Raw genomic sequence first — 21,676 nt, forward strand, 5'->3', positions numbered from 1 at the left:
GGAGCGAGCTAAGTACCTGCCAAGAAACAAAGATAGGTGCTCATAATCTACCTCCATTAGCTACCTATGTTTTCGTTATTTACTAGTTGACGAAAGTAAACAGTTAGTGAGTGCATTTACTTAACGGTTAATTTTCTTTTTTGCGTCCGAAAATCATTTTAACATTTTTAACACAATACAAAAACAAAACTTTCTATTAATTCAACAACTATATATTGTTTAAAATGAAGTATAATAGTTCCGCTTGTCACTGTTTCATACCTATCGAGCTATATTATTAGGAGAGGTAAACGAAATTACAGAGTTCAGAGTTGGCAATACTGTTAACCTGTCGCTAACTGTCACTCTGTCTGTCAGTCAGCCACTCACAATCACATGCATATTAATTTCATGAAGTAAAATAAAAGTTTCATTCAGTTACAGATCCAGCGCGTGTACGTTGTCTGGAAAACAGTTTTTGTAACAGGTGTTCAAAATATATAAAAATCTGTTTTTATTATAGTACAGTCAGTCTCGACAGATTGAAATATTGTTATAATTAATTACAAGAGAACTTAAAATGGCACAGTAAGTATTTTAGATATATACACATTTTATGTATTGCTTGATTGACTTTAGGAAAGTGTGACTTTCAAGTTTTGAGTCTGTTCAACAGTAATTTTAGAGATAATGATCTACAATAAATTGTAATGACCAAGTTACTTATTGAAATAAAAGTAAGCCTATCCCCTTGAATGTAACAAGTATAGCAAGTAACTACAAGTAACCTTGTGTATTATGAATATACATGCAAGGTTAAGGTTAAACTTTTTATACAGTTCTGTTCTAATTATGTCAGCAAATCCAAACTTTGGTAACTTACTATTGTTGCCTGTATTTGATGATGATTTCACCAAAGAACTTTCCAAAGTATTTTTTTATATATTCACTGCATTAGTACACTATATGTATTTTATTAGTAGTTTTTAAAGTTAGTATTGCAAAAAATGTGAAATTGTTATGGTTTGACACAGTTACTAAACTTTTAACTTTATGCTAATAGACAATTATTGCAAGGTTATTTGAAGGTGAACATTATACCTATATAAGTATGACCAAGCACTTAGCAGCACATGTATTTATTATGATATACTTAAAGTGAAGAGCTGATACAAATACACAATTTATATTTTGTTCCTTAAAATTATTACTAGACTCTGTTAACTTGAAACCTTCACCTTCACCTTCACCATCAAAAATTTGCTTGTTGCTTGATCAGTTAATCCATTAGTTTAACTGGCCATGTATCCAATAGTTAAAGATTTAAAGTTATTATTTGTGTTATAATATCCTCTACAGTTTTTCATGTAGACTTATAGTATAGTTTTTCATATGACATCATGTATTCTTGTTTTAGACCTCAAGCTGATATTGCCCTTATCGGGCTGGCAGTGATGGGCCAAAACATCATTCTGAACATGGATGATAAAGGATTTGTGGTTTGTGCTTACAACAGGACAGTAGCAAAGGTACAAAATATCAAAATCAGTCTATTTTTTCTACTACTCAAGTTTAATGGTAATAATGCATATTTTATTCTAAAAATTTTAGGTGGAAGAATTTCTTAAAAATGAAGCTAAAGGAACAAAGATTATTGGTGCTACATCTCTTGAAGATATGGTTGCTAAACTTAAAAAACCAAGAAAAATTATGCTGCTTGTAAAAGGTAAATATTGTAAACTTTTTATACATATAGCTACTAATTGTGCAACAGTATTACTCAGTCTCATTATTTTTGAGCTGTAGCGGCCATGACATTGTTATTATTAAGCATACCAGGTCAATGGGTAAACAGCAAATTGATATTGCTTTGTAAAGTTATTGATACTTGTTAAAACTTTTCTCATTGTATATTTGTAGCTGGTTCGGCCGTTGATGAATTTGTGAAAAAGTTGCTGCCACTCCTGAGCAAAGGTGATATAATTATTGACGGTGGTAATTCACAATACATTGACACCCAACGGTGGTGTAAAGAACTTGCGAGTACAGGCATACACTATGTTGGCATGGGTGTAAGTAGATCTTCATAATTTTTTATAGAAACTTACAGAAACTACTTACTTTATAGTTTAATATTTTGTTTAAGTATTATTTCATGGTATTGCTTACCAAAATTACTCTTATAATGTATATGTAATGTAAAGGATGTTGTCACTAGAATGGCTAGAGGTTAGAGACCAATAACATAGATTGATACTATTTGTTTGTTTAGGTGAGTGGCGGTGAAGACGGTGCTCGCTATGGACCCTCTCTAATGCCAGGCGGACACGCAGCTGCGTGGCCTCACGTCAAACCAATCTTCCAGGTATAGTAGAAGCTAAATCTTATATACACATATTTACTGACTGCACACACACCACCTATGAATGTGACAAAATGCTCTGCCACTTATACACCTAACAAATAGGCTAAACTTTTGGCAACAGAAAAATCATAGATTTATTTGGGAAAGGAAATAACGAAAAGACAGGTACTAGCATAAAGAAATGGACTGCAAAAGTATAGTCACAAACATGTTAATAAGTGACCTAAAAAGTTAATATTGTGAAATATCTCCACTCATATTATTTGGTCAGTCATATCAGGTGACTTGCAGATTAATGTCTTTGTAATCTTCATCTACAAATATTATCATAATCTAATCTCAATCAAACTAATAATAAAATCTATTATAAATTTCGACAATTCCTTTATCACAAAAGTGTTATGATGACTGCCATGATGCATCATAAGCCTAAATAGATATTAACTCTATTTTACATTATCACTGAAGTTCCATCTACTCATATAATAGTGCATTTTACTCCAAGTTCTAAGCGCAAATAAATTAATTACTCGTTTATCCTGTTGACTTTCAATATTATTTGACTATTAGTCATTCATTCTAAAAACCATTTTTAGCTTCTCTATATGGAATGCCATATAGAGAAGCTAAAAATGGTTTTTAGTATGAAAATACCTGCTTTTGATGACACAGGCTAGTGGTATTCTTGGATCTATTAAATGTTTGATATGTCTATAAAATAATTTAATGAGAAAGAAAATATATTTAGTATGCATGTTTTATGCAGACAAGATTTTTTTTGAGGAGGTAGTAGTATTAAACATTAAACTCCAGGAAATATTTAAATTTTTACATATTTTTTAATTTATAATTGATTACAGGCTATTTGTGCGAAAGCAAACAACGAGCCTTGCTGTGATTGGGTTGGAGAAGATGGTGCAGGACATTTCGTAAAAATGGTGCACAATGGTATTGAGTACGGAGACATGCAGCTCATCTGTGAAGCTTACAACCTCATGAAGGATGTTTTGGGTAAATCTAAGTACTGATAGTTGACCTTAAACAACTGTAATATACTGTCAGCTCCTTAAATCGCTGATCACATAAAATTTTTAGGAAACCTGTATTATGAAGCAATAATAGACAAAAATACATTACTTGAAAGGTTTTATTCTAACTTATTGTACTTGATTATGATTAGTCATTAATAAAAATTACGTGATAAAGAGATTTTAAACTGTGAAGAAGTTAATCAAATTTTTAAGCTGACTGCACATTTGAAAGTTATTGACTGAGAATATTATGTAAAATCTTTAAATATTTGTGTATGTGAGCACTTGGCATATCTATAATGTTTATGTCTACACTTTGCTTGATTGCTTAGATGAAGTTTGGTGTTATCTATGAGAATTCGAGATAACAACATTGCATTGTATGCATTTATAATTATGCCTATAACTATAAACGCTTTATAATTATGGGTATAATACCATACATATCAAACTATAATAATCTGGGGGCACGGCAGTGCCCCCGCAAGTCGAGCAAAAAAAAGCGGCACGGCCGTACCATCTTTTCTCGAAGCAATTCAGGCCATTTTCGACCCCCTATAATTTCGTTGTGGATAAAACAATAAGCCTGAATTTTTAGCGACTTATCAGTCATTGTATGAACACGGTATATTGAAAATTTCAGTCAATTTGAACCAGTACTTTAAGAATGACAACTTGTTAAAGTTTTGAATTTTGTCACTCACTGATTCACTGACTCACTGACTCACCGATCATCAAAAGTCTAAGGCATTTCTAGCAGACTTAGAAGCTTCAAATTTAGAATACAAATAGAATTTAGTATCTTAATCATGGAAAAATTTCAATATTTTCTAATTTCAGTCCAGTTTTCTAAATACATTAACTGCAAGAATAACTTTGTAATCTTATACATTTATATAGGATTACAAGGTTACATTTGCAGTTAATGAATTAATTATTACTGTAGTATAATAGAAAATAATAGGTGTACATAGGTACCTACTGTATGAGGCATAATTTAAGGGTGTTTAGCCTATGAAACTGAACAACATTTCAATAGGAAAATATGTTGAATTATGAAAAAAATAACCGTCTTTCCATACAAATTGGACTTATGTTCGCTTTACAAAAAGAAGTGAGATGCCATCAAAAACATCCTGTAAAAAACCTCAAGTCTCGCAGCGTAAAAAGTGGTGAGATCTATGTAATACCAAGTCGATTAATCTGTTTAGTCTCTACTGAAAGGACCTTCTGTCTTAAGTTATTACATAAGTTATTATCATGCCAATATTAAAAATATTTCACGTTTAAAACAAATAAATCGACTTGGTCATCGCATGAAAACACAAATTCGCCATTAAAATTTCAGGAGCATTAATTTCTTTAAGATACTCATCTCAATCATCATATTCGGAAGGACCCTAGTGAGGAATTCGGTTGCTGGCCCGTCGTGCTGTGCAGTGTGGTACATACTAATAATCAAATCATGCGATGGCCAGGTCGGTTTATTTGTTTTAAACGAGAAATATTTTTAATATTGGCATGATAATAACTTATGTAATAACTTAAGACAGAAGGTCCTTTCAGTAGAGACTAAACAGATTAATCGACTTGGTATTACATAGATCTCACCACTTTTTACGCTGCGAGACTTGAGGTTTTTTACAGGATGTTTTTGATGGCATATTATTTTCTAGGTATGGAGCAAGGTGAAATGGCTGACGTGTTTGAAGAGTGGAACAAAGGAGAATTGGACTCATTCCTGATTGAGATATCTAGAGATATTTTGAAATTTAAGGACACTGATGGTTAGTTCTTGACAAGCCTCTCTGGCAGTAGATAAAATGCAAACTTTAATTCCTACTGAAGTAAACACTTCATTAGATCTGAACATCACATAAATATCTTGTAATTGCACTTTATTGGGCTAGGTTATTGCCATTATAGAATATTTGTATAATGAGTTTTTAATGAGTGCTAATATGTATTAAGTAATTAAGATATCCAGAGATGCCGAAATACCTACCTAATATTTATGAAATGTTAATGATTTGATAAATTTATTTGTAACGAAAGAACTAAATTGACATAGGCACCTCGATATTTACTTTCTAATTTTATTGTGCCTCTTTGTGGAAGAAAAATATATTTAATGCTGAAAGTAGTTTTCAGCATTAAAGATATTTTTCTTCCACAAAGATTGCATATTGACCAAACTGAAGCAGGCGACAATTCTAACTATATTTTTAGAATAATTATATTCATGTGGTGGTATTTGCTTGTGTAGGCAAATATTTATTGCCGAAGATACGCGACACAGCTGGACAGAAGGGCACTGGCAAGTGGACAGGTATCGCGGCTTTGGAGTACGGCGTGCCTGTCACTCTAATCGGGGAAGCCGTGTTCGCACGTTGTCTATCAGCCCTGAAAGGTAACTTATTATTTCTATGAAGCATACAATTTAAGGTCACAGAATAAGATTTCGAAATTCACCGCTGTTGCGCTCGACTCCGATCACGTAAATCTTAGTGATTTAGCTTATGAAGTTGCCGATACATGGCCTAGTTCCTATTTCCATGGGTTTTGCGGGATAAAAACTTTCCAATTACTTTTTCTACGAATGCAGTTACATTCGCATTTCTAATATTACTAAAAATTCTGTCTTTGTTCGGTTTTTGGGGAGTCTTGAGCAATTACTTAGTATTATTAAATCTATAAATAATTTTCTAGAACGATGTTTTATAATACGTCATTGTTTTAGACGAGCGTGTTAAGGCAAGCAAAGTGTTACCTGGTTCATCAAGCAAGTTCAGCGGTGACAAGAAGCAGTTCCTAGAACATTTGCGAAAGGCTCTATACGCCAGCAAGCTTATATCTTACGCGCAGGGTTTCATGCTACTACGTGAAGCGGCCAAGGTAAACCACTATCAATATTGTAAACAAACCTCTTGAACTTACTGTTATTTAACTAGCATACATTGTTGCAATTCAAAGCTATCATTATAGTTACCACTTACTTAAAACGACCCATATGTTCTCGTCTAGTATCTCGATTCACTCATTCTTTCAATAATTTTTAGATGTGTTTAAATGGCACTCGATGTATAACATCTATGTTTCCAAAGTCTACTCATTTAAATATATAAAATGCAAAATGTGGTGTATGTCTCTTACGTCACACACTAATGAGATAATAATGAAATCAGTTCTGCAATTGTTGCTCATTTAAGGGCAATAGTGACGGAGCAATTTACGAAGACCTGATATTGTCTGATAATATGATAGGCGTGTAAGATAATGACTTGTAAATGATTAGATCGCAACATGTTGAGAAGCGCCCAATAACTGATGTTATGATGATATGAATATGTTTTATCATTATTAACTAGTAGGTAGATTTATTTATGAGGTTTCATTTGTAGTACTTATGTTATACTTACTGTTCGCGAATAAGTTCGCCTGCAAACATTCTTTAGGGTTTAAAGTATGATATCTATTAATCCAGATTTAAATTTACCCATGTCACAAATTTTATTAAAATGCGTTTTGATATGATTGAGTAACAAGTATCCAAACTTTCGCTTTTTTATAAGAAGGGCAATATTAGTAATAAGAATGTTTGTTTTCGTGTTGTAGGTAAACCAGTGGAATTTGAACTACGGCAGTATCGCGTTGATGTGGCGCGGCGGCTGCATCATCAGGAGTGTGTTCCTCGGTAACATCAAGGTGAGATCGCGTTGACCTAACGCCGTCTTCATTGTACATACAAGCATGATCGTTTACCGTACATTATATCAAAGCAAAAGGATATAAGCTATCATTAAAGAACACAAACAATAAAATCATGCCGGATACCTGATCCGCGTTTCGTCATTAACAATGTTAGTCTAATATAATAGGGGGCGAGCCTATTGCCTTATACCGAGCACGTTACCATACTCAGGATTGCTATTGAGAATGATTTAATAGGGATTATAAAAAGACCAATAACACTTTGTCCGACCTGGGAATCCAACCATTGTAGTCAGTTGTCGGAAACCCAACCGACTATAGAAAAGTCCATAGTTTTATCTGGGAGTGGTCTGACACGTACAAAGACACTCTCGCATTCAAAGAACTTGTACGGAAATGTATAGATAGTACATTATCTGTTTCGTTATAGCAGTGCGACGTTTCTATTTGCATTATCAAGGTAAAGCCGCGACCGCCCCTCGCGACCTTCACCCGTAACCCTCGCGATATCTTCGACATTCACTACAATGTCACTTACACATCATGCACTTGTTATCTTTGACTTATTGTTCACTATTAATCTTATATTATGCTTTGCTCTTCCTTTTATTTTTAATTTGTGATTCTTCTTTATCTTCCTTAGAAAATGTAGACAGACAGATTGTGAGACCTGTGCTTCATCAAATATCTTAATTTTTTTTGGTTCCATCTGTATCATACGTTACCCGTAAAGGGTAAAAACGGGACCCTATAACTAAGGCTCCTCTGTCCGTCAGGATTACCACCAGGCTGTATCTTATGAAGCGTAGTAGCTTGGCAGATGTCACTTTCACAGATGTGTTTCTGTGCCGTTACACTTACAATTAAAATAGATGGTTATGTGGGGTTCCTATACGATAAACGTGATTTATTAAAAAGATTACGGCACGGTCCATTTAGCTGTCTTTTCTTTTAGCTATACTGAATTGTTGTTTGTTTGTATGCAGGAGGCATTCACTAAGAACCCACAGCTGACCAACTTGCTGCTGGACCCTTACTTCTGCGAGCGCATCAGTTCCTCGCAGCAGTCACTGCGGCAGGTGGTGGCGCAAGCGGCGCTGGTCGGAGTGCCGGCGCCTGCCTTCTCCGCCGCCCTCGCCTTCTACGACGGGTACAGATCGGCCGTGCTGCCGGCTAACATGCTGCAGGTACTTATACAACTACCAACACAATGTTCAATATTCATTAACAAATGGCTCGAACGAGTCAAATGAGTTGTATTTGAAAATTAAATGAGTGTATTCTTTACAAGTTACATGTGCTTAAAATATGTTCTCGTGTTATTAACTAAAATTAAGCATTTTCCTCAAGTGTACACATACTTTAACCACCATTGAAAAAAGAGACGTTGGAGAAAAAAGATAAACGTTACACACATCGTTTTTGTCTAAATAAAATTCTTCTTACAAATAGTTTGTGTTTGCAGGCACAACGGGATTATTTTGGCGCGCACACCTATGAGCTGATCACCAAGCCTGGACAATTCGTTCACACTAACTGGACCGGCCACGGAGGCAACGTGTCTGCATCCACTTACAACAACTAAATATTAACCTACCGCAGGCGACAAAGGGACCATTACAACGTACTCTTCAGAAATATCTATACGTCTATGGATTCGCGTTATCAACAACAACAATTACGTAGTACTAATATGTCACGTAACTTGTTCGAACCGAGATGTCTAAATATATCCGAAGTTTACACGTTTGTCCAAATGAAATAGTACACTTTTACATGTTGGTGCATTTTACAGCTGTTAAGTTTGTTAAATATTATAAGCGCTAATTATTTCTACATAAAACTTACACAAAATATTGCATAGGTGACTGGGAACTGCCTCGCGTGCCTTATGTATATGGCTAGGGTATATTTTTATATTTTACATGACTAAGCTTTTTATGACATTCCTATATATGTATTTTATTTAAGGGTCGTTTTTTTAATAAAAAATGAAATCAAGACAAACGGACATTCCGCGCTAATTATTTAATGGTTAGGCTATTTTGTCTATATATTAATGTTATGATTATAATGATTTTATAAATGGCTGTATTCTCTTTTATATTTATGATATAATTATATGTATAAGCATAATTAGAATTGGGTATAGATACAAATTTTTTGGACGATTTTAAATATACAATATTATGTTAATAGTTGTTTTCTTTCACATCTCTCCTGCCTTAGTATATTTTTTCGACTGTTCGATAAAAAGTTTACATTATTAAAGAGGTCGTGTGATACATCACGGTTAAGATGCGCTCGTGTCGTACAAGGAGATTCGACCTGGAATACTTTATGGTATTCTGTGATTACTTTTTACTCTGTCAGAAGATATGAATAACAAAGTTTCTGAAGTTTAAAATTTCCAGTAATGCAATTGCATAAAGCGATACACGACGCCAAACAGTCTTTGGCACTTTTGCAATTCTTACATTTGAAAATAAATCAACTGAATTATCCATGTGGGCAATGGTATAAAAAGTAATTGAAATTATAGGTGCCAATGTTCTTGTATGTCAAATTTTCATCCTCAAAGAATACGAAGTCTTCCGTGTTATGATGATTCATTGAATCGTTTTCATTTGCCTCTGGCCTTATTTGTGTTTGGCACGAGAACTGTATGTAATCCTGTATATCCCCTTTTTACGGTAAGCAATCTTTACTTCAAAACATAAATACGAAAATACTTCTGTCTAAAAGTGGAGTCATAGAGAAAAGTACAATTTGAAAATCCACTCACCCAAACTATTGGCCGTAGGTACGAGTGAAAAAAAGAATCCTACTTTACCGGCCGTTAGGGCCGGTAAAGTAAAAGTTAGTTAGCTAGTGGAACAGCTTAAAAATTATCTAGAAAATAATAATAAAAGTTTTCTTCCAGGTTTGAGCATTGGGTGTGAATGAACGATGGTATGTGGATGGCTGTTGGTAGCGATGGTAGGAGCGCTGTGGGCGCCGTGTATAAGAAAGGGACTGTGCGCCGGCCCCGGCCCTGTGTTCGCGAAAGATCGCAAGAACCGCATCTTTCAAATCACTCCCACAGGGAGATGTTGTGACAACAAATGTTAAATTATTGTTCAGTAAAATATATCTACAACACCAGTTTTTCATTTATTTCTGCTATGGTTTACCTAACTAGATATTAGTAGTTTTGTTGATATGCTGTAGCGATTATGCACAAACTTACCTTTACTTAACCATTTCTGTCATAACTCGGTGAGACGAAAACCAACGCTGTCGGTGGGAGGCCAACCCTAACCTCTCTCGAAAATCGGGATTAGTTTTAGCCCAACTCGAAACTCGTTCAGAGGAAGTCAAATATAATTTGTAGGTGACTTAAATAATGCGTAGGTAGTCTAAATGGCAGTCTTTCACAACTTTCTGCTCTTACTTTTACTACAAAAATGTCGCTAGAATTTCTTTAAGTAATTTTCAATGCCATCATGTAGATATAATGGAGCCTTCGATCCGCCCTTTGCCAACGTGGTAGCTTCATGGTCTAACCCCGTATCATCCCTTTGAAACAGGGGTTCCCAACCTTTTTTCCTTTCATATTTTGACTTCCACGGACCACTGGTGGTACGCGGGCCACTGGTTGGGAACCACTGCTTTAACATTTTCATATACTCAGTATTATTGTGTGTAAGTGTCGGTTGCACCACATACGGATTGACCATTCATTATATGAAGTGATAGCAATATCTACAATGTATGAACAAATCTGGCAATGCATTAGTGTGCTATAATTCTTAGCTAACCGATATTTATCCAGAGGTGGCGAAACCGACTATTGTCTTATTGTTATTATCTTAGTTTATTGATTTAGTCAATAAAATAATATAATATGTATATCTAGGGATTCTTGGGGGTGTAAAATGAAACTAATATTGCCGAATATGTTCTTTATTGATTAAATTGAATTAAACTACTAACAACAATCAAATCGGTTATGTAGATTAAGCGGTCGATAAACTTAAAATAAAAATGTGCCTGACAAACACAAGGCATGTAGATATTCATCGCAAAACACTCAAAATCAGCTGTTTGGTATGTTATTTAGCGAGATACAGATAGGAACATAAATAGGTAGATACGGCAATCTATGCAAAAATAGATTATTTGTCAAAATAGTAACATACTATGCACTCGAAAGACAACCGAAAATAATATTTAACAATAGTTCTAAGATCTAAAGGGCAAACAGATACATAATAACACATAAAAAAACAAATTATTTGAACGTTTACCAACCGCCCTATAATTAAAACATATCAAATATTTGACTTACTCAGATCAGATATCTAATATGAATTACAAAAATCCTTATACACTTCATAGCACCTTTCGAAAAACAATCTGCCAAATCCGTTTGTTTGGTAAACTCACAACAGTCACAACATACCGGTTCCATAACTAAGGTTTGTAATTCATTTAAGTACCTTTAGTCACTAGATATTATTATACTAAAGGTAATTAAACATTGAATAATTGTTAAATGGTTATACTCGTAGTGGTTACATGTCAATAATTACGGCTAGGTATAAGTAAGTAAATATTTTGGTAACATTAATATTTGATTTAACTGCTAAATTCAAACGGATTTTGACATTTATTAAATATAATAAGCAAAGGAGCCATTCGACAATAAATATACTTTTTTCTGAATCCATACATGTCCATACAATAATTTTAATCATCTCAACTAAACCACTCGAATCTCCTTTGCTCTAAAATTACTATGCTATAACATTAATAAATTATTAAGATAAAATATATGCGATTGTTCGCGTCTAATTAATAACAGTGATAGCTAAATAGCTAACTAACTATTGTTAAACAACATACACCTCATACGGAATGTTTTAAAGAAAATTTAATAATATAACATTTTATAATTGTCAAGTCTATTTACAAAAGTGTCAATTAAACACTCGAAATTATAAGTGAGTAGGTAGGTAAGTGTTGACAATATAAACTTTAAACTATGTATCATAACACATAACATTATTAATATAACAGATACTACGGTCCTGATTTTTCCTCTAAAATGTACTGAAGGGCAAGTAGGTTTAGATAGGTATATATTATATTCGTAAGGATATGTATGAAGGTGATATCTAGAAGAATATAGTATTATTTTTGTATAAAATCACTTTGAAATTCTTAATAAATACAATAGAAATATTTTTATAATTTGGTAAGTCTTCTAGTTATAAAATCAGTACATTTTTCTAAAAATTTTAAATACATAAGACAGTCTAATATTATCTATAAGTATTATAATATGACTCTATGTTATGGTTAAAAGGTTGTTGTATTATTTTGTGCCTAAATCTATTGAAATCTTGTTTGAATCAAACGTTCAACTAACTACTTGCGTGTATCATAGGTACTTATCTAAGCAAAATATGAGCTTACGTAATATTAATAATGTACTATTACTCTTCCTTTAAGTGATTAATATTTAATTTCAATAAAGTAATAAGTTACATCTATTTTTTATTGATATATCTCGGTTATTTAATTATAATCACAAACATGTAATTTGATAAACAAGTGTGTCCTGTAAATATGATATTTAGACAGCAATATTTTCTATTCTACGTAAACATCAATAAGTACCTAATAGAAACGCATGCACTATTGATCAATAAGATTATATCATAGACATTGAAAATTTTAATGGCCGGTTTCAATATTATATCTTCAGATAGGGATTGAGATAAATAACATTGGTTAGGTTTATCCCTGCGTGGAGATAACATATTGTGAGAAGCCGTAAGTCACTATTTAATTCTGTGTGAGTCTAATAAGGTGCCTACGAATTCGTCCGATTTTGCCGTACTTACGAAATCCTCGCGAGAGTGACAATATCGGCCAAATGTGGTACCAACATACTATTACAGTGTGTGGACTAGGATGCAGAAGGTCTTGTCGAATGGCTTTAATCAACAAGACCCAGCATGTCTGTAGGCACCTTTATCTAAAGCACTAAATATTATAAAATCGGATTAACCGGTAGACACTAAAATATTTAAAACATCAAATTGTGTCCGAAGCCCTTTGGGCATATAGTGGCACTTGAAAACACAAAGTTATTAGGTACATTGTTCACTTCGGAGGTTTAACGGGAAAGCTTCCAGCACCAATTATAAAGCCATGATAAGGGGTGTTCCCTGGCCGACATTCATTCTCGCGCTCGACGCCACCGCTGCCGTCAGTCTCCCTTGTCTCCCTTCTCTCCCTTGTCATCCTTGCGCGAGCTGCTCGGACTGACGGAGCCGCCGCTCTTGTTCCTGCACCCCACAAAAAGATCAAGTTAGAATTAGAACATGGATATCGATCTGAAGATCACGTTTCATGCCTATCGTTTTGTGCCATGTGTACGGGCGCTACTTTGCCGATGGAACATAGTGTGTGTAGTTCGTGACTGCCACTATAAATATGTATTTATACCTATTTTTAAAAAGAAATTTAGTACCACTAATTGTGTAACATGAGACTAATAAACATACGAAACAGTTCTTTGTAAATTGGGCATATTATGTTACGTTATTCGGAGTAAGAAGGAACTCGTAATTGATAGATCTAAGTACTTTTTACTGGTACGGTATAATTTCATGTTTCATGTATTTACCTCTCAACAACGTCAGCGCATTCGACGCAGGATATACTTAAATACCTACGAGTATTCGAGTAAGTATTTATAGGTCAAAGCTTGCTTATTGTATATCTAATTTTACGTAACTAAAGTGGGCTATTTTTTATGTATTAGCAGCATAAGAGTACTATTCAAAAGTAAATGACCTACGCCATGCTAGCAAAACTCTAATACCAAACTCTAAGCGTCCGCCGTGGGCCGTGGCTACTCTTCGAATGATTTATTTGTTTAAACATTAAATGATTCTGAGTATTCTGATAATTTCCAGATAAGTATTTTAACTATATACAAATTAATAAGATGAATAATATATACTTATAAAAAAAACAATATAAGTTTCTTCATTTAGCATCAGCTCTATAATACATTCAATAACCACGATTAAATTTGACCGTTATCGTCCAGAACATATAGTTTAACAGTAGGCAATATAGATATACACACAATTAAACGCAATTTGAACAATATACCTAATTTATATTTATTAATGTCGTGCTATTGTGACCTGTACAGAAATATAGGCACGCGGCAGGTACGATTGTATAATAATCAGTAATACGGTCACGCGTGGACCACGCACACAATGAACTAATAAATTACGCCCCGTAATCAATTTGGGTCAAGAATCTCGCTAAGTAACGCACCTATTGGGGGACGCTCTGATAAAACTGGCTACCTGTGTATGATCTTGCTTCTTGCAAATAAACTTATGTCTCTCTACTCATGACATGCTTTCCATTATTTCACTTGTAACAAGCGTCATCTACGATGTAATTCGTTTTACTATTCAAAGTAAAATACCTTTTGTCAGACCCAAATAAATTAGTCTTGAATAGAACATGCAAATTAATCGAGAAAGGTCAGTCATAATCTCCCATTTAGTTAGTATGTAATGAAATATTATAATAACTCCTACATTTTAAATTTGCCAACTAAAATAATTAATTAACCTTGAACTTTTTGGGCGTCCTATATTATCTAAAAGTTATACTTACCAGCAACAACAAAATTGAATAACGCCCGTTCGAACTATAGATTTCAGAGACTTATGAATGTCTAAAAATGCGATGTACAAAGCACTGTGAGAATGAAGGGCTGAGGGTACTAATGATGAGTCAGGCAGTTGTTGCGCGCGACAACTACACCTACATGACCAATTTAAATAAACATCCTTGCCTTGTAAACGTCATCACCCGCCAGCATCTTATTTGTCATCCTTCTATTTTGGAGTGCCAGCCGCCCGAACTGAAGAATGAACTGACACAAGGGTAAGCCAAGCTTATTCATGAAGAGCACAACGCAGATAACATACGATACATATCGCGCAGACAAAATGCTTCTTTGAACGATGATTGTACCCTAGACCTGGACTTTTGAGTGCCAACTGCCAACATCGGCAAAGACAAGGTGCGTCAGGAGTGTACGTTTTGTACGAAACCAGTATACTGCTGATCTTTATTGTTGAAGAAATGTGGTTCATTCAAGGACAAATTAACAAAAGTGTGTGTTAACAGAATGAGCAAATTAACATTTTTTACCTGCTGCTGAAGTGCTTGGATTTCTTCTCTTTCTCTGGTTTGGAGTCAACGCTGGTGCTCGGTCCAGGAACTGGACTCCCACCTCTATCAGCCTGTAATCGAAGAACCATCTGTTTATTTATCTTCTTATCTTATACAGCGAAATTGCAATTTTGCCTTGCCCTATAAAGGACATTTGGTATGTTAAATAATATCGCTCACCCTAGCTCCCGTGCTGGTAGACGGTCCAGCTTCAGCATGTAGTTGTGACTGACTGTTGACGTGACCCATTTTGGAGAGTGGCGGATTCTTGAACGAGTACGAGAAAGCTAATCCACGTTTCAGCGAAGCCCTTTAACACAAGAAAGGCTATGTTTGAATGCAAAAACATTAAGTAAAATGGACTACATAAAAGAAATAAACTGTTATAGCTATAATAGCTATTCCGCATAAATTGTTATACATATCAAATAGTTTCCATAAGTTACCTGGTTGGACTCGGTGGCGGGTAGCTAGTGCCACGATGATCAGGAGTCAAATAATGTTGATGTTGCTGAGCGGACAAACGATTGCGTTGAAGTAACTCTTGATGGCTTTGGTATAACTTCTCAGAGGCAGACTGTGGACTCGGGCTATCGGTAAACACGAAAGAAATAATATCTTAGTATATGTATGGTTTTGAAGTAGAAATCATTTTAAAATGATGAATGCTTATAGTGGTGCAGTAACAGCTACTTGTAGTTTTCAGAAGAGTGAAGTGTTTAATGGCTTGGCTTCAGCTCATGTTTACCTTTGTTGCGGGCGCGGCGGTGACGGGTCAATCGTGAGATCGGGCAGGCTGTGCACTAGAGCCATGACGACATTCTGAGGTTGGACACGAAGAGTGTTGCGGCTTCCGCTCGGGCTGCGCGACGACACCGGGGTCTTATGCGGAGACGATTGTTGTAACACCAGCATGGGCTGCACATACATCACAACATTACCGATTATATCATACAATAATACGCCTGTGCTAATTGTCTTCCAAAAGACTATCGAGAGTTGAAATGAAGTGGAATATATCCACTTGCAAACCGATATTTATCCAGAATTTATGAAACCCACGTTTACTCGATAGAAACTCCATCAATGATAAATGGATCAATATATCGAACGCAGGTGCAAATATTCCATCGTAGATTTGTTATGTTGATCGGTAAATTATAGACTTTGAACACCCTTGTAAATTGCAAAGTCCCTTGTGTTACATTCAAGTAATAACCATTAATATGTAACCAACTTTTGTCCCGTTATCGTTGTTGCGGTTTTTGGGTTATAGTGCGTCCTCAAGTCCTCACCGTACTTTATAAAACTGTATCCCAATAAATATACATACAGTATTATTCCCTGCGTATGTATTGTTGTTTACCAGTGTCAACTGTTTAGTGGGTTCACACACTCGTAGGGATAGAACTTGATCTCTGATCCATAATATTCCAGCAAAAACTAGAAGTTAAGTAGTACACTGCCTTTATTTTATTTAAGTACAAAGTTTTCATCGTGAGCTTCGTGGCTTTCGTGATTACGGAAAACCGCGTTGTATGATCGATCTGTTACGTGCCCATCTTTACGTAATCCTATACTTCGGATGTATCCATATTATGGACATAAATCAGGGTATATTAGTAACGATACAATACAGCATAAAGTACAGACATACTGTTTTCTTGACTCATAAAAAGCAGTAGTAGTAGGGAAAATTTTTAATATCTGTATTATTTTTCTTCAAATAGAAGTTGCATATAACTAATACCTAGGTGGTATTTTCTTTAACTTTACTCCATTTTCATTAAAATCATAATTTTATATCGTGATTTGTTACCTTCGGTATCATAATATTATTAAAAGTAGTACTAAGAATGACGCGGCATTGGATAATCTGTCATGATTTAAGTAATTAGCGAGCATTACGCGGTAATGAGTTATTTATTAATTTTCCAAATTGACTGCACTAATTAAATGAATTTAATGTATAACCAATATGTTTATTAGCTGATAACAGCTAATTATCATAACAAATTAGCTATATATACATATTCATACCTAGATCCAAAATTATTTTGCAGTCCTAATAATCTACCTATGGCTTGAATAAGCAATTTTAATTTTTGATGCGGGGTTCCCGTTGTTTAAAGCAGCTTAAGTTTGAACTTTGAAATGGTAGAAATAAATAAAACACAATATAACTAGCTCAATAAGATCAATAAAAATGGCTGTACTTACTGGTTGCGGCTGCTGTTTCTGGACCATGGTCTCAGACTCGCTCTCACTGACGACGTTCACCGTGATGGATGTCACCGCTGTAACAGAAAAACACCTTAGCATACGAGGTTCAGAGAGTGTCAACGAATTTGCTACCAGTTAGTTAGTTTTAGTATCTAGGGGATTTATTTCTGCTACTTAAATGTAGATGTTGACATGATACACCTTCGAAATAGGATTACAAGCTATAAAATCGGTATACATTCAAAATTCTTCATTCTCTAGCAACGACTAAAAACGGAGAAGATCGTTACAAGTAAAGTAGTGCATGCTTACCATCGTCCGGGTTCAGTGGAGGGATGACGTGCTCCACGGAGCTACCAGCTTTGTAATTGTATCTGCTGGGCCCGGCCTGCGGCTCGTCGTGCGATGCCGCGCTGCAATTGCCAATTAAAATTAAACTAGCCCTCTAGCCAGACGACTAAATTACAATAATTATGTTCCTATAAAGAATGACCTTTTGCTATTTTTGGTTTACCTACTTTTAGAAATGTATATTTTGCCTTGTTGTAAAATAAGATATAATTGTTTGTTGTTTATAATTTTACAGACACGAAACCGAGTAGGTACTTTAGCTTAGATTTTACCTGGTTGATTGCTGGAAGCTAGAGAGACGAGAGTTCCTGGAGCTGCCGCCGGTAGAATTGCGCTTCATTGGATAGCGCAGGTTCATTCCAGGTGGACGTCCGCCGCTAGTTGCACCCGACGGAGGCTCTCCTAAGAGGAAGGTCAAAGGTGTACATTCGTAACTTGTTGAAACATTTACTCATTACTAGTTGATGGATGACGAAATCCAACTCACCGTCAAAAGAGTCAGTGGTCATCGACGCCTGTGAGAAGTCACACTCGGTCGAGGCACCCATGCTGCGGTGCAACATGGCCGCGACACGCTCGCGCGCCTCCCTCTCGATGTTGAGGTCGTCTGAGGTCTGCTTCTGACCCTATAACGCACGTGCACGTGCCTACTCATTATTGACATCGACAGTCCCTTGTAGACATCTATTGATCATGCTCGAAACGGGCGGGTGAGTGACACACATACGTGAGATGAACATCGATAATGGTAATGATTCTCTTACTAATTGACCAACATACATACACACTAGTAATGGTGGTTCACTAGTTTATGGAAGCCATTAGTAACGGAACTCTCTTTTAAGGAGAGATGGGTCGTTGAACTGATCACAGAAAACTTGTATTACCTTGTGCTTTGTAAGTAGAACTTTACTTAATAAACGTTTCTTCTATAAACTTAAGTTTAATAATAAATAATTGGTAAATAAAGTAACCCATCGTACCTGTATCGTTCCGTATCGTACCGTGTCCGTGAAAAAGACCCAGTCGATTTGAATCCAGTTGTATAATCATATGAGTTGACATTTCTATCAAGTCTGTATACTGCACAAAAACTAGATCATAAACTTATGCACTTTGAATTAGTTAGTCCTCTCTTGACAATTAAATGGTTGAAACCATGTAAGAATAACCATATAACAATGATATATGTTATGGAAGGTAATTTTAACTTCCGTAATGGTTTTTTGTTGGACGTGCAATGTGCATAGAGATCGTTAGATGATGTCGTGCGCGTCTTAGTACATTGAGTACATTTCACTAACGAACAGTGAACGTGCTTCACTACACTTGTGCCCGGGAACATATCAACCAATTTACATAAACATAGTGTACATACGACTATTTCCATGTCATTGACGTATGTAGCGATATTTTAATGTTTTAACTCTTTACTAACAATCATGCGTAGCTCAATGATAACATAGATGCTCTTCATGAAGGCACACAGGCAGGTATGACACACCGAACTTTACGTACATATAGTCTCTTCTAAAAAACAAAGTGCAAAATTGCTGCGAAATGATTATTATTTCTCGCAATTCCCTCGCTAATTTTCTCAGGTTCTAGTCATTACTAATCACACGAGTAGTTTTAGAGCTAATTCAGACTTCATAATGAAAAAATATATATGAGTATACTTTAAGGATTATCTGCCTAAGACAAGTTTTAGTATCAATTCGTAGCAATTAAATACACCTAACGTGTTTTTTTGGATGAAGGATGAATGATATGTGACCAATTACCGGTTTGGAAGCCGTTGGAATACTGATAGCATAGTCCGAAGAAGAATCCATGTCGATTTCTGACAGATCTCGAGAAGGATTCCTGGCGAACCACACAGCGAGCTCATACGTAAGTTTCGCCTCACGAAGTTTCTGCTCCCACATCTAAATAATTCACAAACGATAATATAAGTAAGTAGCTCGTTTTAAGATTTCACTATTCCAGATGTTATAAGTCCATAATTTACCTTAAGTGTGGAGGCATTAGCCTCCTTGCTGGATTCGGAAAGAGCGAACGTGAAGAAGGAAGATCCCACATCATCCAACACGACGAAGATAATTGAAGTCAGGTCCTTGCCCCCGCGCGAGTATTTCGGGAAAATCACTAGTTTGTCTATCATAAATTTGGGCCTACAATACAAACAAATAAGTCGCACACATTGGTTCATTTTAAAAATACGCACAGCATTATGGTAGGCATGTAAAATGTTTAGAACCGTTTACCTAATGAGCTTGTACGGGGGATTGCCGCTCTTAGTAGACAACTTCTTACAAATAAGCAGCATATCAGTCAAGAGATAAGCTCGGACCTCCATCTGCAATAGGCAAGTATGTTGAAGAAGTTGCTTAATTAATGTACTTCAAATAGCGATCAAATACTTCAAATTATAGCTGTATTTAATACATTCGCATCATATTTTTACAATTCGCATTGAAAATCGCAGTAATATTGCAAATAGCTTCCTGATGACTAAATATTAAATACAAATGATCAGGCCCTCAAATACATTTGTGGCCTAACCACCATGTAATATGTTACGGATGCATCCGAAAATTTACGCAAAGCTAAATGAGTAGGTTATCAGCTCATCTATGATCTCTGTAGTCAATAAACCCAATACCGATACTTAAGAATGTGTACAATATTAAACAACCGAGTAAATCATGATAGATGTTTAGAGATCAGAGATGAGGTTGTTGTTAAGTAGAAGGCTTGCCTCCTTAACGTTGTCCTTGAAACGGAGATCTCCCTGGTGGATCAAGGTCCTACTATGGTTAGGAGTACAATTAACCATTGGTGCCTTTAGATTAAGTTGCGCGTATAAGCGAAAGCACTTCTCCAATTCCTCGTCTTTAAATTCCTGAAAAGAAAACTGTGATGTACAAACAGAAACCAAGAACGTAATTGCTATATAATTTTGTAGAAATTACCTATAATAAAAAAAACTCAGTTATCGGTACGCTTTTGTGTCACTTGTATTACCATATCTTCCTTGCACACGTTGTGTATTATAAGCTTATTATCAATTAAAACGGCACAAACACGTTTAAATACTCTCTTACAAACGATAACATAAAATCTTGAGATTCAACTTGGCCTCATTATATAGCTAGTATATAATTTGTCCTATAGACATTTTATGTAGTATCTATGTAACTTTGTTAAGTTTATTAAATATATGTTTACACTTATTATTTACTTTACTACGGATTATGACGATTACTGAAAGAAAATACATTTGGTTAATACTCGATCACATCTAAGTACTTAATTAATTGTTTAAGAAAAACATTTACGACACTCAATGACCATTCGTGGAATTTAACTAAACGTGCTGTGATTAACGGCCCGTTTCACAATTGTCAAGTAACGCTCACATTCTATTATATAGAAATCGAATATAATAGTAATACCGCGTTAAACATAAAGAGACATTATGAAACAGGCCCTAAGTTGAATGCGGGGCGTACTGATTCATGATGTGTTACTAAAGGTATAACAAACAGGTCGTGACTAGCAGGAGAACTAGCGGGGTCAATACAATTGATGTTTCACATACAAGTGGAGTCTGCTAATAAACATGTTCGTACCTGATATAATAAATGATAGTTATTCGTACTGACTGGTCTAATTATTATTCTCAGGCCAGGGCCTAATACCGACGACGTCATAAGTTTCGTCGTCGTCGTCCTCGAACTCGTCAACAAAA

General features: G+C 35.2%; 2 protein-coding genes across 3 annotated transcripts in view; one reads left to right on the forward strand and one right to left on the reverse strand.

Annotated features, from left to right (window-relative positions):
* The first annotated feature begins 349 nt into the window (after window positions 1-349).
* Pgd (phosphogluconate dehydrogenase) lies at window positions 350-9,282 on the forward strand. Its single transcript, XM_076135396.1, has 12 exons — window positions 350-567; window positions 1,397-1,508; window positions 1,591-1,705; window positions 1,900-2,051; window positions 2,252-2,344; window positions 3,205-3,355; window positions 5,052-5,162; window positions 5,642-5,785; window positions 6,116-6,270; window positions 6,991-7,080; window positions 8,073-8,273; window positions 8,552-9,282. Exons 1-12 carry the CDS (start codon window positions 560-562, stop codon window positions 8,669-8,671), a joined length of 1,452 nt encoding a protein of 483 aa, XP_075991511.1. The 5' UTR covers window positions 350-559; the 3' UTR covers window positions 8,672-9,282.
* A 1,733-nt stretch (window positions 9,283-11,015) lies between these two features.
* Window positions 11,016-21,676, reverse strand: part of LOC142986394 (uncharacterized) — a 59,880-nt gene continuing 49,219 nt past the window's right edge. Inside the window, exons 11-24 of one of the 2 annotated variants that reach the window (XM_076134878.1) lie at window positions 20,684-20,827; window positions 20,190-20,281; window positions 19,934-20,096; window positions 19,707-19,850; window positions 18,410-18,548; window positions 18,195-18,324; window positions 17,884-17,984; window positions 17,569-17,645; window positions 16,097-16,266; window positions 15,795-15,938; window positions 15,529-15,658; window positions 15,328-15,419; window positions 14,966-15,046; window positions 11,016-13,424 (exon numbers count right to left, since the gene is read on the reverse strand). In XM_076134878.1, coding sequence (XP_075990993.1) covers window positions 15,001-15,046; window positions 15,328-15,419; window positions 15,529-15,658; window positions 15,795-15,938; window positions 16,097-16,266; window positions 17,569-17,645; window positions 17,884-17,984; window positions 18,195-18,324; window positions 18,410-18,548; window positions 19,707-19,850; window positions 19,934-20,096; window positions 20,190-20,281; window positions 20,684-20,827 — 1,572 coding nt within the window. In that variant the 3' untranslated portion in view covers window positions 11,016-13,424; window positions 14,966-15,000. The remainder of the gene's footprint in view (window positions 13,425-14,965; window positions 15,047-15,327; window positions 15,420-15,528; window positions 15,659-15,794; window positions 15,939-16,096; window positions 16,267-17,568; window positions 17,646-17,883; window positions 17,985-18,194; window positions 18,325-18,409; window positions 18,549-19,706; window positions 19,851-19,933; window positions 20,097-20,189; window positions 20,282-20,683; window positions 20,828-21,676) is intronic. The other variant, XM_076134877.1, reaches the window with a different exon arrangement.

Source organism: Anticarsia gemmatalis, chromosome Z, assembly GCF_050436995.1.
Source record: "Anticarsia gemmatalis isolate Benzon Research Colony breed Stoneville strain chromosome Z, ilAntGemm2 primary, whole genome shotgun sequence".
Lineage (NCBI taxonomy): Eukaryota > Metazoa > Arthropoda > Insecta > Lepidoptera > Erebidae > Anticarsia > Anticarsia gemmatalis.

Excerpts from the sequence above, each read along its gene's own strand:
- Pgd (XM_076135396.1), top strand. Across the intron at positions 3,356-5,051 it reads CCTCATGAAGGATGTTTTGG|GTATGGAGCAAGGTGAAATG; the intron begins GTAAATCTAAGT and ends ATTATTTTCTAG. Across the intron at positions 6,271-6,990 it reads TACTACGTGAAGCGGCCAAG|GTAAACCAGTGGAATTTGAA; the intron begins GTAAACCACTAT and ends TTCGTGTTGTAG.